Below are 14,334 nucleotides of genomic sequence, written 5' to 3'. Positions count from 1 at the left end.
GAGGACCTGACAGTGTCTGGTCAGATCTACTGACCGGACACCCAAAGTCCAGTTACTGTGGGCCGGGGAGGTGGGGAGGCGCCGAGTCATCACCTGTGCCAACCCCTACTCAGACAGGGCCACCTCCTACCTGCATCAGGCAGCTGCAGCTCCCAACCCCAGCTCCACAGGTGAGTCCCTCCTGACCCACGCCGGGGGCAGGGGAGAGACGCGGGGCAAGGGTGAGGCCTAGGGGGAAGGGGCGGGGACGGGGTGGGGCCTCAGCGGAAAGGGGTGGTGAAGGGTATCTGGTTTTTAAATATTACAAAGCTGGCAACCATACTGGCAAAGTCCTAGGGGCTGTCTCTCAGTTGTGCTAAAGGTTCTCTCACGTCGCTCTGTCAGAGAGTAAAGAGGCCTTAGAGTGAGCAGAAATGGCTCCCTGAGGCGCAGTTCCCAGCCTCTGATGGAGTGTGTGGCCTAGATGTACTATGACAATTTTCTACTTCCCAGCACCCAAAGGAGACCATGAGAAGTAGAGTGTAAACTGGAGCTGCCCTTGGCCCAACTTACACCAGGGTCCAGACAAGATTCCGCCTGGTCCTAGCATATAAGGAGTGCAAGGTGGCTTAAAGCTGCTTTTATTCTCCCTATATATCCCCCCTTCCATCCTTGCACAAAATGCAGAAACTGAGTAACTGATGCCTGGATCCACCAAGGGACTTAGGCACTTAGAAAAATCACAGAGCAAACTGATCCACAAAGCTGAGTTAGTTGTCTAGGCTTCCTACACAATGAATGGGGAGAGAGAGGTACCTTAGAATGTGATCCACAAAGCCAGCACGCTAGGCAGGGAGCCGCTTCAGCTAGCCAGTGGGAAAGATGGATGAGAGGGGTGTGTGCTAAGCTCTGTCCCTCTCACAGAGTTAGGTGCCTATGTCTGGGCTGCAGGGAGGCGCTTATCTCTGCTTGTGAACCAAGAGCCAAGGGAAGACAGGCACTCCTCCACTAACAAACATGCAGGGCCTATCCAGTAGGTGTGCTCAGAGGCTGCCTAACTCCACCCAAAACAGCCAGGGAGTGGGGGAGGAGGAGGAGCTGGTTCAAGTCCCCCTGTCCCTGTCTGATGAGGAGAACAGGAGTCTGCCATCTCTCAAGGGAGTTCCCTAACCACTAGGCTACAGGGTATTCTGATGTGGGTTTCCCTGAATCTCTCCTATTGTAGTTATTCCACTTTAACTGAATAATTAAATATTAATGGAGCCAGAGAGTAAGAATGACTATCGCCTAGTGGTTAGAGCACTCACTTGAGAGGCAACAGATCCCTGTACAAATCCCTTCTCCATCTCAGGCAGAGGGGGAACCTGAACTTGTGGTCTCCCCCATCCCACATGAGTGCTCTCACCACAGGCTAAAGTTTATAAATCAGCTCCCCCTCCGCCCAGGCCATTTTGTATGGAGTTAGTTGGCCTCTGAGCAGACCCAATAGATCTGGCCTCACAGGTTAGTTAGGCAAAGGCGTGCCTATCTTCCTCCAGTTCATGGGTTGCTTTATGGCTTAAGCAGGAGATACGTGCCCAGGCACCTAGAGTAGAGACAGCAGTGCCTACGCCCAGAATCAGACATAGGCCCCTAGGGAACTTTTACCACAAAAACTTAGGCATTGAGCAAGATTAGACACCTGCAGAGTTAGGCAGCAGCAGGGTGGGAGTTTTGTGGATCAGAGTGGTGCCTAAAAACAGGACTTAGGTTCCTAAGTACCTTTGAAGATATAGGCCTGAGTAAGATCTCAACAGAGCAGCTTGCCTGGCTCAGCATGGAGGCTCTGGAATAAAGACAACCTCCCTCCATACTCCATAATGTAATCTTCTCAAAGAAAGATAGTAGGTATAATGGAGATAACAGGTAGGGGAACTCTGGGTGAACTGAGCTAAACCATGGGGTTTGAGTTGGATATATAGACAGCAGGCCGAAATTAGGACAGGATGACAACCTTATTTTTCTGAAACGTTTGGCCTATTGCTGCTCTTAAGATACCCTCTACTGACATATCCTTATTCCTCAGTGCAGTATAGACATGTGCAATAATGGCTCCATAGTGACTAGAAGGACCATAATTCACTTGGGAATATAAACTATGAAAGTCTAGATGGAATGATATATGACAGCAAAGCCGTGAGAGTTATCATGGCCCCACCAGGCCTCATCTCCATTCCAGGGTCATCTATTACAGTAACACACTAACTTGAAAGAAAAACCCATCAGATACAAGTGGAAGTTTGGGGATGAAATATTGGTTATTTACACTAACATTTACTGCATTTTAACATTTACAAATCTCAGGTCAATAAAAGGGTAAATCAGTTCCCTGACATCAGCAAGGGAAAATTAATGGTCTGTCCCCTGTGGTTGTTTACACAGAAGTTAATGTGTATATACAGAGTGTATATTTAAATTTCATATCTGGCTCTAATAGGATGATTTTTTCCACTCTTAAGATTTCATTTGGCACACTCCTGACCTTTATTTGATCTTGTAACCATCAATAAAGTTTACTGAAGATTCCAGTTAAACTCTCACATTGCATTTCCTCTTTAAAAAATCACTGCAAAAGGACTGGCTGATTCACAGGAATTGGTAATGTGCTTTTAACATCTGGGTTACCAGTTCAAATCCAGGGCTCTCTGTCTAGGCATTTATATTGTGCTAATGGCACTGAAGCCTAGGTGAGTAATTGCTAGTCACCATCATCCGGAAGCTGGTCAGTGGCCTATATAAAAGAGCAGGTAACCTTAAATCCTTATTGGACATGAGTCGTGGACACAAAAAACAGTGTCACCAGTTGGCAGCCCTGTCAGGAAGTCTCAGTGAAAGAACAAGTACTGAGTGAGCATGGAGAATGAGTTCTCCATTCATTCTCCCTTGAGTCTGTTGCCCTTATACACAACACAAAGCTATTTTTTGTCTGGATAGGTACCCATGATTTCCTTCCTCTGACCCCTTGAGGTACTCCCTCTAGGACTGCCTTCAGACACTGGTGGCACAGGGAAGCTAGTGCTACTCATGCTGGATGTGTTTGGTGAATTTATCAAAAACCTCAGTCTCCAAGGCTGTCACTCTGCCCCTTTTCATGACCAACACCATGTTGTTTTATTTACACTTTGCAATGCACTTAGAGCCTGGGACCGATGGAGTAAATACATGTGAATGCATAAATAAATCTCTCTATCTCCTTCAAAATTCCTGTCCTTGAGTTTTAGAAGAAGGTCCCCTCCAAGCAGAGAGAGAGCCTTCACTCACCCACCAGCCTGTGTCTGAGCACAAGCAACTCCGGATTCCATGTGTATCACTTCCCATTCTCAGTTTCTGCCACACACACCACCCACCCCATGATTCTTTTCAGTGTGAGCGAGGGGTGGGACCGAACCCAAGGTGGAGTCAGAACATAGCAAGAAGGCAGGATGATATCAATAGGGTATAGATGGGGCTGATTAAGATTCACATTCGGCCAGGTTCTCAACTGGTCCTGCTTCCCAGCACCCACAACTCATTTCACCACGACCCCCTACTCACCAGAGGCTCTCCAAAAGCCAGAGAAATGCTCATTTGGGGATTATAACTTGCTGACAGTATTCTTGCCAGCAAGTTAAAGAAGTATGGATTGGATACATGGACTCTAAGGTGGATAGAAAGCTGGCTAGATCATCGGGCTCAACGGGTAGTGATCAACGGCTCGATGTCTAGTTGGCAGCTGGTATCAAGCGGAGTGCTCCAGGGTTCGGTCCTGGGGCTGGTTTTGTTCAATATCTTCATTAATGATCTGGATGATGGGATGGATTGCACCCTCAGTAAGTTTGCAGATGATACTAAACTGGGGGGAGAGGTAGATACACTGGAGGGTAGGGATAGGGTCCAGAGTGACCTAGGCAAATTGGAGGATTGGGCCAAAAGACATCTGATTAGGTTCAGCAAGGACAAGTGCAGAGTCCTGCACATAGGATGGAAGAATCCCATGCACTGCTATAGACTAGAGACCGAGTGGCTAAGCAGCAGTTCTGCAGAAAAGGACCTGGGGATTACAGTGGACGAGAAGCTGGATATGAGTCAACAGTCTGCCCTTGTTGCCAAGAAGGCTAACGGCATATTGGGCTGCATTAGTAGAAACATTGCCAGCAGATCGAGGGAAGTGATTATTCCCCTCTACTCGTCACTGGTGAGGCTACATCTGGAGTATTGTGTCCAATTTTGGGACCTCCACTACAGAAAGGATGTGGACAAATTGGAGAGTCCAGCGGAGGGCAACAAAAATGATAAGGGGGCTGGGGCAAATGACTTACAAGGAGAGGATGAGGGAACTGGGCTTACTTAGTTTGCAGAAGAGAAGAAGGAGGGGGGATTTGATAGCAGCCTTCAACTACCTGAAGGGGAGTTCCAAAGAGAATGGAGCTAGGCTGTTCTCAGTGGTACCAGATGACAGAACAAGAAGCAATGGTCTCAAGTTGCAGTGGAGAAGGTCTAGGATGGATATTAGGAAAAACTATTTCACTAGGAGGGTGGTGAAGCACTGGAATGGGTTACCTAGGGAGGTGGTGGAATCTCCTTCCTTAGAGGGTTTTTAAGACCCTGCTTGACAAAGCCCTGGTTGGGATGATTTAGTTGGGGTTTTAATAATAAAATAATAATACTAATAATAATTGGAGATATAGCTATCTCCTAGAACTGGAAGGGACCTTGAAAGGTCATCGAGTCCAGTCCCCTGCCTTCACTAGCAGGACCAAGTACTGCTTTGAGCAGGGGGTTGGATTAGATGACGTCATGAGGTCTCTTCCTAATCTTCTATGATTCTATGATTAGCTGGGGTTTTTTTAGGGTTAATGAAATTGAGCTTTGCCTTTTTTGGGAAAGGGGATACTTCACTTTGACCCAGTTAGAATGTTCAGAATTATGAAAGAGATTATAAAGGAGCTGAAACAAACAACTGGCCTCACTGAAGTCAATGGCAAAGCTCCCCAGTTAGGATTTCATCTCTAGTCTAGATGTCTTTCCGGTGCAAGGGGGGAATTGATGTACAGTGAAAAAATAAGAAAACAGTTTTAAGACCAGTTATGAAAATGACATGCATTCTGGGATGCCTGGCCTCTTCTTGGTCCTAATATTTCTTATGGTATGTTTGCACATTCTGTGCATTAAAAGACTGGGGGGAGGTGTGATGGAAATACCAATCAAAGAAATAAAGTTAATAATTCCCATCCAAAATCTTTTCCCGAATTGAGTTATAAGCTCCAATCATGAGGACAGGATAAGGATTACCTTGTTTTCTAACTGAACACCGTCACCATCGTCCAACACCGCTGTATGATGGGGCTCGATTTTCTGTTGGGCATCATCAGATCCTTTGAATAGACGAGATATGTAAAAAGACAATGCATGACACAATCAAAGCTGCAAATTATGAATGATTAGTCATCCTTTCTGCTGAGAGCTATTTTACTTAAGAACACGCATGCTTTTCTTTAATTCATCTTCCTCTAACACTTCCACTCTGTCTTTCACACATACCCATTCTCCACCCCAGTTGTCTTTTACTTTTAATTTCCTTTCTGCAGCAGATGAACAAAGGCCTTTTCTCCCCCTCTGTCAAGTCCATTATGTGCATCCTCTGATACACCATGGCTATAGGGATCAGAGTACTATCCAGTTGAGAGAAGAAATGTGATGGATGCATCAGATACACTAATATCTGAGTTCTCAACCTAGGGATTGCAAACAGGCTTGGGAGGTGATGGCCGCCCTCCTTTTCTTTATGTCTACATGTGAGGGGAGAAAGAAGAGTCCCTAACCTTTTTTCTGTTGTTGGATAGAAAATATTGGGACCTGCACCAGTGTTAACACACATGTTAATAAAAGGGATCAAAAAAGAGACATGGAGGAGGGGAGTGTCTGGAATTTTAATAGTCATATTCCTACGAAAGCTTTTTGGTACATATGCAAATAGGATTTTTATTGATTTTAAGAGTACATTTAACCCTCAGTGTAGCAGTCCCTCACAGGGCCTTATCTACCACTTAGGCAGAGATGAAAGTAAGCCGGTATGGGCCGGTACAGCGTACTGGTAAAAAGTGGCCACCAGTACCAGCTCATACCCAGCTGACTTAGGACCCTGCTTAAAGCGCTGCCACGCTGACATGGCAGTGCAAAAGGAGCAGCTGCTCCAGGGCTGGCGATTTAAAAGGGTCCCAGGGCTCCAGCCACTGCTGCTGCTTCCGCGGCAGTGGCTGGAGCCCCGGGCCCTTTGAATCGCCGCTGAAGCCCCAGGTGGCGTGGGCCAGGCAGTGTGGAAGAGCTGGCAAGGGGATGCTGACTCCCAGCCCTGCCCCTTCTTCCCAAGGCCCCACCCCTTCCAGGGGACAGAGCGGGTCCCCATACCGGTAAGTCTTCAGCTTTACTTTCATCCCTGCACTTAGGCCTCAATTACACCTTTAATATTGGTCTTAAGAGGGATCTAAGTGGTGAATAGGACCTTACGTGGGGCCTCTTCACCTTGAAAGACTATTAGTCACAGATACACAGGATGTGATCTGGCTTTTCTGGTTGATATGAAGACTTCCCCCACCCCCACCTTTATCTCAAACTCTTGTCCCTACCTGATTTGTGGACTTTGTAGTTAGTTGTAAGCTGCAGGGTGGGAACAATTTACAAAACTAACACCTTGAATTATGGTAGGAGTAAGAAATGACTTTATTTTCTTGAACTGACATTTCTAAGCACTTCAACATGGGGAGGGCTTTAAAAATGGACAAATGAAATTGTACTGAACCTTTTTCAGACAAACAACATTTGTATATTGGAATTAATGTAATTCTTGTAGGCTTGGTTAACTGGTACAAAATCATGAAGAAATTGGAAAAGGATGTGTCACCATGTGTCACATGGAAGGACAGAGATGAAATTCCTTAAAAGCTATCAAGCAACGCTGAGAGGGCAGCTGTACAAGAATAGTGAATATGCTCATCTGTGTTCCTTTGTGTGCACACTGTCGTCTGATATTCAAGGAGTGCTAGACTGCTGGAACCAATCTGTTCCTTATACACAGAAAGAACACTAAAGCATTCATTTTGAAAACTGAATTGGACTTTGCAAAGCAATAAAAAAAAGTCTAAATTGGCCCATATTCTGAACATAGCATCAGCATCCTTTTAAGAATGACCTATTAGACTTCCTAGGTGATTTCTCTTCTACTGTTCTTCCAGGGAATCAGAATTTAGACTTGACTAGCACAAGTGTGCCAAGGAACTGCACGTCTGACTTTATATGGGATTATTGCTCCTTCTCACTCATTTTCATAGTGCACGGATGGGAGCCATAAAGTTGTGATTTGAAGGCTCACTTAAAATGAAGTACAGACATAGATGTAATCCATATGTTTTGTTCCTGTTCTAGCAATTTCTGGCTTCATAGTTGAATGGTAGAATCTTGACTAAATTTTATAACATCTTACTTTTATTTTCCAATATTGCAAAAAAAGACTAAGTGTAAAATGTTTGCAAAAGGGCTGACGAGTAGCAGAAAAGAGGATAGTTCCTATGTTCACAGGTGATTTCCCTGGTATTTTATTAATATAATTATTATTCTTTAATAAAACAAAGTAAGTTTAAAAAGAAAAAATGTTTTTAAAATGTCTGTCAGTTATAAATACAGCCAAATCTGATAAATATTTTCCATCACTGACCTTGGCCAAGAATGCTAAATCTAACAGTGCTGTACACAAAAGGCCCACTGAAAAACTGCTGTAAGTGTTGTTAGATTTGGCTGTCTAAACATTTGTAAAAGGAAAGGAAAAGCAACCTTAAAAAAACAGGTTCTGCATTTACATTGTAGTATTTTCAGAGTGTGACTATCTCAGCTACTGTTTATGTATTCCCCAATGGGTTTATTTCTTTTTTTTCTGGCGCTAAGAATTAAAAGAGTCCACAATTTCTAGTATTATAAGGTATAACCCAAACCAACTGAATGAAAATATTCAGCTAGAATCACCACATGACATGCAATCAAACTTTATACTGCTATCAAGTCTTATTCTTTTTCTTTTGGTTGCCAATATAGAGCAAGGTTGTGACTTGCCCTAAGCACACCTGCAAAAGGGAGTGGAGAGGTGATGTAAGACACTCCTGCCCACCCCTGCATGAGCAACACATCTGGAAGGTTACAACACAGGGGATAGCTGTCTCCATGACGCTATTCCCCTTTTTGCACATGTGAGCAAGAGCATGGAATGAGGGGGTCCTCGACTCCATACACATATTGCACCAGCCAACAATGTAGCTGAGCTGGCACACAGGGAGAAGTAATCTGTGCCTGAGGGCTGACATGGATACCTCCCCTTGTCCTCCGAGCAAGAGGGGCAGCCAGGAACCAGACTGGGACACTCATTCAGTCTGGCTCCTGGTCTGCTCCTGGCGCAGTGTAACTACATGCTGCCCCTTGCATAGGCCTGGGGAAAAGCCAAAAGTTAGCCTACTGTTAACAGTTACACTCATCATAAGCACATCGCAAAACAGTATCAGAGGGTGTATTTAAGAGGTCAGTGTTGTACGAGAAGGGGGATGTCCACCTCCACATGCCAGAAGCCTGAGCTGGAGACAGAAAAGACAGGAGACTGTGCTCAGCCTGGAATGCTGACCAGCCCTTAGAAATGCTGAGAATAGTCTAGAACAGGCTGTGTCTCAGGACTGTTAGTTATGTTGCAAAGATCTGTAACTTTGCAGTGCTTACCTAAAAGTGATTGTGGTTAAGAAATTCCTTTGCTAAGCCTGTATCCCTTGCTTGCCTGCTACGTTGTCTCTGAAAGAAGGCTAGCGTGCCCACAGCAAGGTGGAACTCTGAGGCACTGTGAATAAGCAGCTGGGGGCTTGGAAGGGTTGAGACAGTGATTTGATGGTTTATTGTGGCCGGGTTGTAGAGCCCCATGTCCCAGGGAAGGGTGTCAGGCAAAGGTTTTTCACCCAAGAGTGTGCCTTAGAGACCCAGAGCTGGGAACGGTGACCTGCTCTTCCCAGACCAAGTTGGCCTAGAAGCATATGGGATCCAGCAGCTGGAATCGCTCACAAAATATTGAAGGAGAGAGGGCCTAATTATGGGAGGCAGTGTGGCTTAGTGGACAGACCAGTAGGCTAGGACTCAGGAAACATGGGTGCTCTTCCATTAGCTTGCAAAGTGATCTTCGGCAAGTCATAGCATCTCTCTGTACCTCAGTTTCCCCATTTGTAAAATGTGGCTAATAATATTGCTCTCCTTTGTAAAATGCTTCAAAAGCTACTAATGAAAACTACTATATAAGAGCTAGAGATTATCAACTGATTAGTCTTTGTTTAAAAAAAATTAAAGAGATGGAATGTTACACTAGTCATATTCCTTGATTTGCTTGAGACAATGTCTATGTCATTTTGCTATAAAGCCCATTTTAATGAGCACAGCATACAAGTTACCTTTTATGGGTGGATACCTGCACCTGTGTGGAGCCCCATGAGGACTCTGTGAAGGCATAGGAGTCAGCCTACATAGAACAGCTTGCCAGACAGGGGCCATAGTCAGTTTTATTATGTTATCAAACAGATCTGAAAAAAATATTGAAAATTTATAATCTCTTAATGTAAATGTGTCCTTTGGGCTACTTTTCATTAAAACCTGATGGTATAAATGGCACGTGTATTGATACCCAGTGGAAGTGCATAGTATAAATGATTGCACTAACACAGGGGTGGCCAACCTGAGCTGGAGAAGGAGCCAGAATTTACCAATGTTCATTGCCAAAGAGCCACAGTAAAATGTCAGCAGCCCACCATCAGCTCCCTGACCCTGCTCCCAGCACCTCCCCCTCAGCAGTTTTGTGGCATGCAGGAGGTGCAAGGTCACTGCAGGTTCAGGGGAAAGGGCATGTGGCAGAGCCAGGCACATTGGAAAGTTGGTGCCTATGGAAGGAGCTGCATATTATCTTCTGAAGAACTGCATGCAGCTCCTGCGCCAGAGGTTGGCCACCCTTACTCTAACCTTTAAATATGGAGATATACACCTATCTCATAGAGCTAGAAGGGACCCTGAAAGGTCATTGAGCCCAGCTCCCTGCCTTCACTAGGCAGGACCAAGTACTGATTTTACCCCAGATTCCTGGGCGGCCCCTTCAAGGATTGAACTCACAACCCTGGGTTTAGCAGGTCAATGCTCAAACCACTGAGCTATTCCCATCCCTTTGTTAGTTTTGATTTTTTAAGTATGGGATCTAAATTATTTGTAGGTCTGATCTTCCTTTTTTCCTGTAGAACAGTAATTTTTAATAAGTTAAATCCTCCCTATCAACAACTGAAATAAGAGTTTAATGGGAAACTTACCAACATACAGATTGCCAGACAGAGTGTAAATAAAAGATGTCCATCCTGAAATATAATCAAGCAATATTAAAGGTTAGCATACATAATGTTAATGTACTCATATTTAACACTGCATGGAATTATACTGATACTGTATGCTCCGTTCTCCATGATACGTTCCACAGTGGCTCTCGTAATTATATACGATAGCTTTATTCCTATTTAACAGGACACCAGCAATTTAAAAGCTCACATTTTCATCTTAAAATTTTGTATCAGGTATCATCATAAGAAATACCTAAGATTACTATAACTGGAAACAATTAGATATTTTTTCCTATTGTTTCATTTTGTGTGGTCACTTTTACTATTTCCCCTGTATAATTATGTAGTTTCTCTTGTTATTTGTGTGAAAATAACCAGGAAAAAACCAGGAAAACCTGTTCAAAAACAAAAAATAGGTGGAAGTACACCAACATGATTCATTTTGGAAAAATTTCCCATGTGTCCCTTATGGGGCACATTTTTATCCCTCATGTTGATTTAGGCTTCTGTAAAATTGTTTCAGAGGGGTAGCCGTGTTAGTCTGTATCAGCAGAAACAACGAGGGTTTGTTAGTCTCTAAGGTGCCACAAGGAATCCTCATTGTTTTTGTAAAATTGTTGTTTGCAGTGGCATTGTAGTCATGTTGGTTCCAGGATATTAGAGAGACGAGGTGGGTGAGGGACAATATCTTTTCCTGGATCAACTTCTGTTGGTGGGAGAGACAAGCTTTTGAGCCACACAGAACTCTTCTTCAGGCAGAATAAAAGATGTTACCTCACCCCACCTTGTCTGTATAAAACTGAGCAGTTCTAACACTTGTGGGCGGCACAAAGAATTCAGCACATCACAGTACTACTTTATATACACTCTGGATTTATTTTTCTCTTCCTCTTATATACAATCTGAGAGACTCCATCCTTGTAGAAATGTTTTAAATAGCTTTACTACATGACCAGACAGGCCACTGACTAATTACGGAATTCACAAAATACCCCCTCCGGATCTTTTACTTCATCTGATTGTAAACATTTTAACTCCCTGTCCCTTTCCCCCAAATTGAAATTAGGTCTTCTAAACTTTCCTGCCAGTGCCCTCAGATTTTAGGCATTTTTGCCTGTCTTAAATCATTTTCAGTACGTCTGTTCTCCACCTTTTGTTTTGGCTGCATAAAGTCTCTGAGAAAATACCACAAATTCCATGCAAATCTCCTTGGAGGGAAAAGCACTTAAATCTGCCTTCTTTTTTCTTTCATAAGAGATATTTATTGATTTCCTTTCCTGGCTCTGAAATTTAAATTCCAGAATCGTATCCACTTTTATTCCTTTCCTCACAGTAATTCTGTATTAGCCTCAGAGCTTTCTCAGTTTTCTCTATCAGTAACACATTTTCCTTACCTACTGTAACAGTTTAGTATTGTATTGGACCCTTTTTCTTTGTGCAATTCTTCCTTTAAACACCTGGGGCCGGATCCTCGGCTGGTGTGGTGTCAGCAATTTATACCATCTGAGGATTTGACCCACTAATTTCTTCAAGGAGTTCCTTGCTAACTTTCCTCATTTCTCTTCTGTAAGATGAAATGCTGAATTTACCCCTAGTAAATATTTTCCCTATAATCCACACCAACCCTCTCCTGCATCAATTTCTGTCATTTGGTATAACATTTTTACCACATATTTTAGTTTAGAAGCCTCTTTCTATTATTAACTGCACTTGATTGATAATCACACCTTCACCATGCAAGCCACAGGGGAGAGTAATTACATTTAAGGATGCCATTCTTGTTCTGAAATAATCTTTCTTTAATGTTACTGGAGGAAATAATTAAATTTAATAGAAGCTGTAGTTTCTCATTTGAGATATATAGTATTCTCACTGGTTGATTGTATTAGGTCCTACTTATTCACATACTTGGTAATGTCCAAAATTCAGTAATTTGCATAGGTTGCCTAGTGATTAGCGTGAGTTAAAAAGGTATATGATTTCAATTAATGATCAGATTTGTAAGTATAGTGGTTAATGTCCGCTATGTGTTGTCCTATATTTGGCTTTGTGCAATGCAGCCAAGTTAATATTGCTACTGAAACATTAACCTTCACATTTTTCGATTTTTTTCCTATTTGGTTTTAGCTTTGCAATGGTAACATTGCAGTAACAAGGATTTTGCAAATAATTATATTTAAATTCAATAATTACCAACAACCAAATGAACACGGTGCTACTTTTTCTGGTCTGCAATTACATATGGCACAGGTCAGAAGTAATGCTAGTGACGTTGATAAGAGTTACTTGTATCCTTGTACTGAGAGAATCAGGCAATCTGTTAAGTTTTCCAAAAGAAAATGACCTCCCACCCCGCCATCAATTTTTCTTTTAAAAATCCCAATCAGGGCCGGCTCCAGGCATCAGCACAGGAAGCAGGTGCTTGGTGCTGCCAATGGAAAGGGGCGGCACATCCGGGGTCTTTGGCGGCAATTTGGCGGCGGGTCCCTCAGTCCCTCTCAGAGGGAAGGACCGGCCGCCGAATTGCCGCCGAAGAATAAAGCAGCGCAGTAGAGCTACTGCCAAAGTGCTGCCGATCACGGGGTTTTTTTTCTTCTTCACTCGGGGCGGCAAAAAAGCTGGAGCCGCCCCGATCCCAATGAATGAATACACTTACATCACCGCTCTCTCAAATATGTACTGTGCAAAAAGCTGTTTGGTACAGTGGTTAAGGCATGTCACAGAGTCAAAAGACCAAGGTGATAGTCCTGGTTTTACCACTAACTTGCTGTATGACCTTGGGTAAGTTACTGCACTGCCTCATGCCTCAGTTTCCCTATTTTGTAAAGTACTTGGAAATCTAAAACTCGTATATACAAGCTATTAAAATGTAGTTCTCATCTATGCTGGAGATTTGTTATAGCTGTAGGAAAGGATAGTCTAAATACATGCCCCTCTGAAATACTTTCTGGATTTTCCTTCCAAGTCTTTATTTTTTTTTTCTAAATTTAAAGAACACATCTAATAGTACTTGTATGTCAACTACTGCAGAGAATAACTGTAACAATCTACATTCTCCCAACTCTCTGGGCATGAGGCCCAGAACATGCAGATAGTTGGGCCCTGTTTATCAGTCTGTCATTAGCCTGAAAAAACATGATATATAAACTTTTGCTGTAAGGTCACCAGCTTTCTCCATAAATAGAAACATATGGAAAGATGGGTTAAGCATAGAATCTTGAGACCCTTAGAGAACAGGTAGCTGCAACACAGCACTTAGTTAGCATTATTATAATCCTGTTGTTTCAGGAAGGTGTTTAATTTTGTTTCATTCTGCCAATATACTCTCTCCCTGCACTATGTTCCCAGGCTTAAAAGTTCTGCTAAAACTTCTACTGCCCCAGTCTTTTCCCAGTAAACTCAATATGAGTTTTACTATTTATTTCACTGGAAACATGGGCAGGCCAAAAGACTCACATTATTAGAATAAAAATGAGAAAGATGACATAAGGCACCATAATGGAGTTTCTCCAATAGTGATTGTATTGATCTGGGAAACAGCAACATAGTGTATAACATTCTGGATATTTGGGGCTTTAAATTCTCCATTTCTACACTAAGCTTAGGGACAGCGTGTACTTTTAGATTTGCAATATGCTCCTCTTGTAGCTTAAAATAATTCAATGATGAATTTGTACGCGTACGTCCATCTTCACAGCTGAAGACAGCATTTGACCGTGTGTGTAAGTTGCAAAACGTCATCCTGTCATTGTGCTGGTGGTTCACTCACACTGCCAGTTTAGATCAGGCTGTCCCCAGGCACAACCTCCGCCATCCTCTTTGCAACTTTGCAATCTTTGTAGGGGAAGGTGGCACCAGCTTGTCAAGTGAAGAGTCAGTCTGAGTTTGCAAGACAAGTTGTATCAATGAGAAGATCATTTCAAGACACTCCTCAGCAGTCCACTGC

General features: G+C 43.2%; 1 protein-coding gene across 6 annotated transcripts in view; it reads right to left on the bottom strand.

Annotated features, from left to right (window-relative positions):
* The window catches only part of PIR (pirin), a 113,059-nt gene that overhangs the window by 11,781 nt on the left and 86,944 nt on the right, over positions 1 to 14,334 (bottom strand). For all 6 annotated transcript variants that reach the window (XM_045025451.1, XM_045025284.1, XM_045025363.1 and 3 more), the window contains 2 exons: positions 10,365 to 10,409; positions 5,290 to 5,372 (listed from right to left, as the gene is read on the bottom strand). In XM_045025451.1, coding sequence (XP_044881386.1) covers positions 5,290 to 5,372; positions 10,365 to 10,409 — 128 coding nt within the window. The remainder of the gene's footprint in view (positions 1 to 5,289; positions 5,373 to 10,364; positions 10,410 to 14,334) is intronic.

This window comes from Mauremys mutica, chromosome 1 (assembly GCF_020497125.1).
Source record: "Mauremys mutica isolate MM-2020 ecotype Southern chromosome 1, ASM2049712v1, whole genome shotgun sequence".
Lineage (NCBI taxonomy): Eukaryota > Metazoa > Chordata > Testudines > Geoemydidae > Mauremys > Mauremys mutica.
The sequence above is the reverse complement of the archived record's forward strand: the minus strand, read 5'-3'. Positions and strand labels throughout refer to the sequence as shown.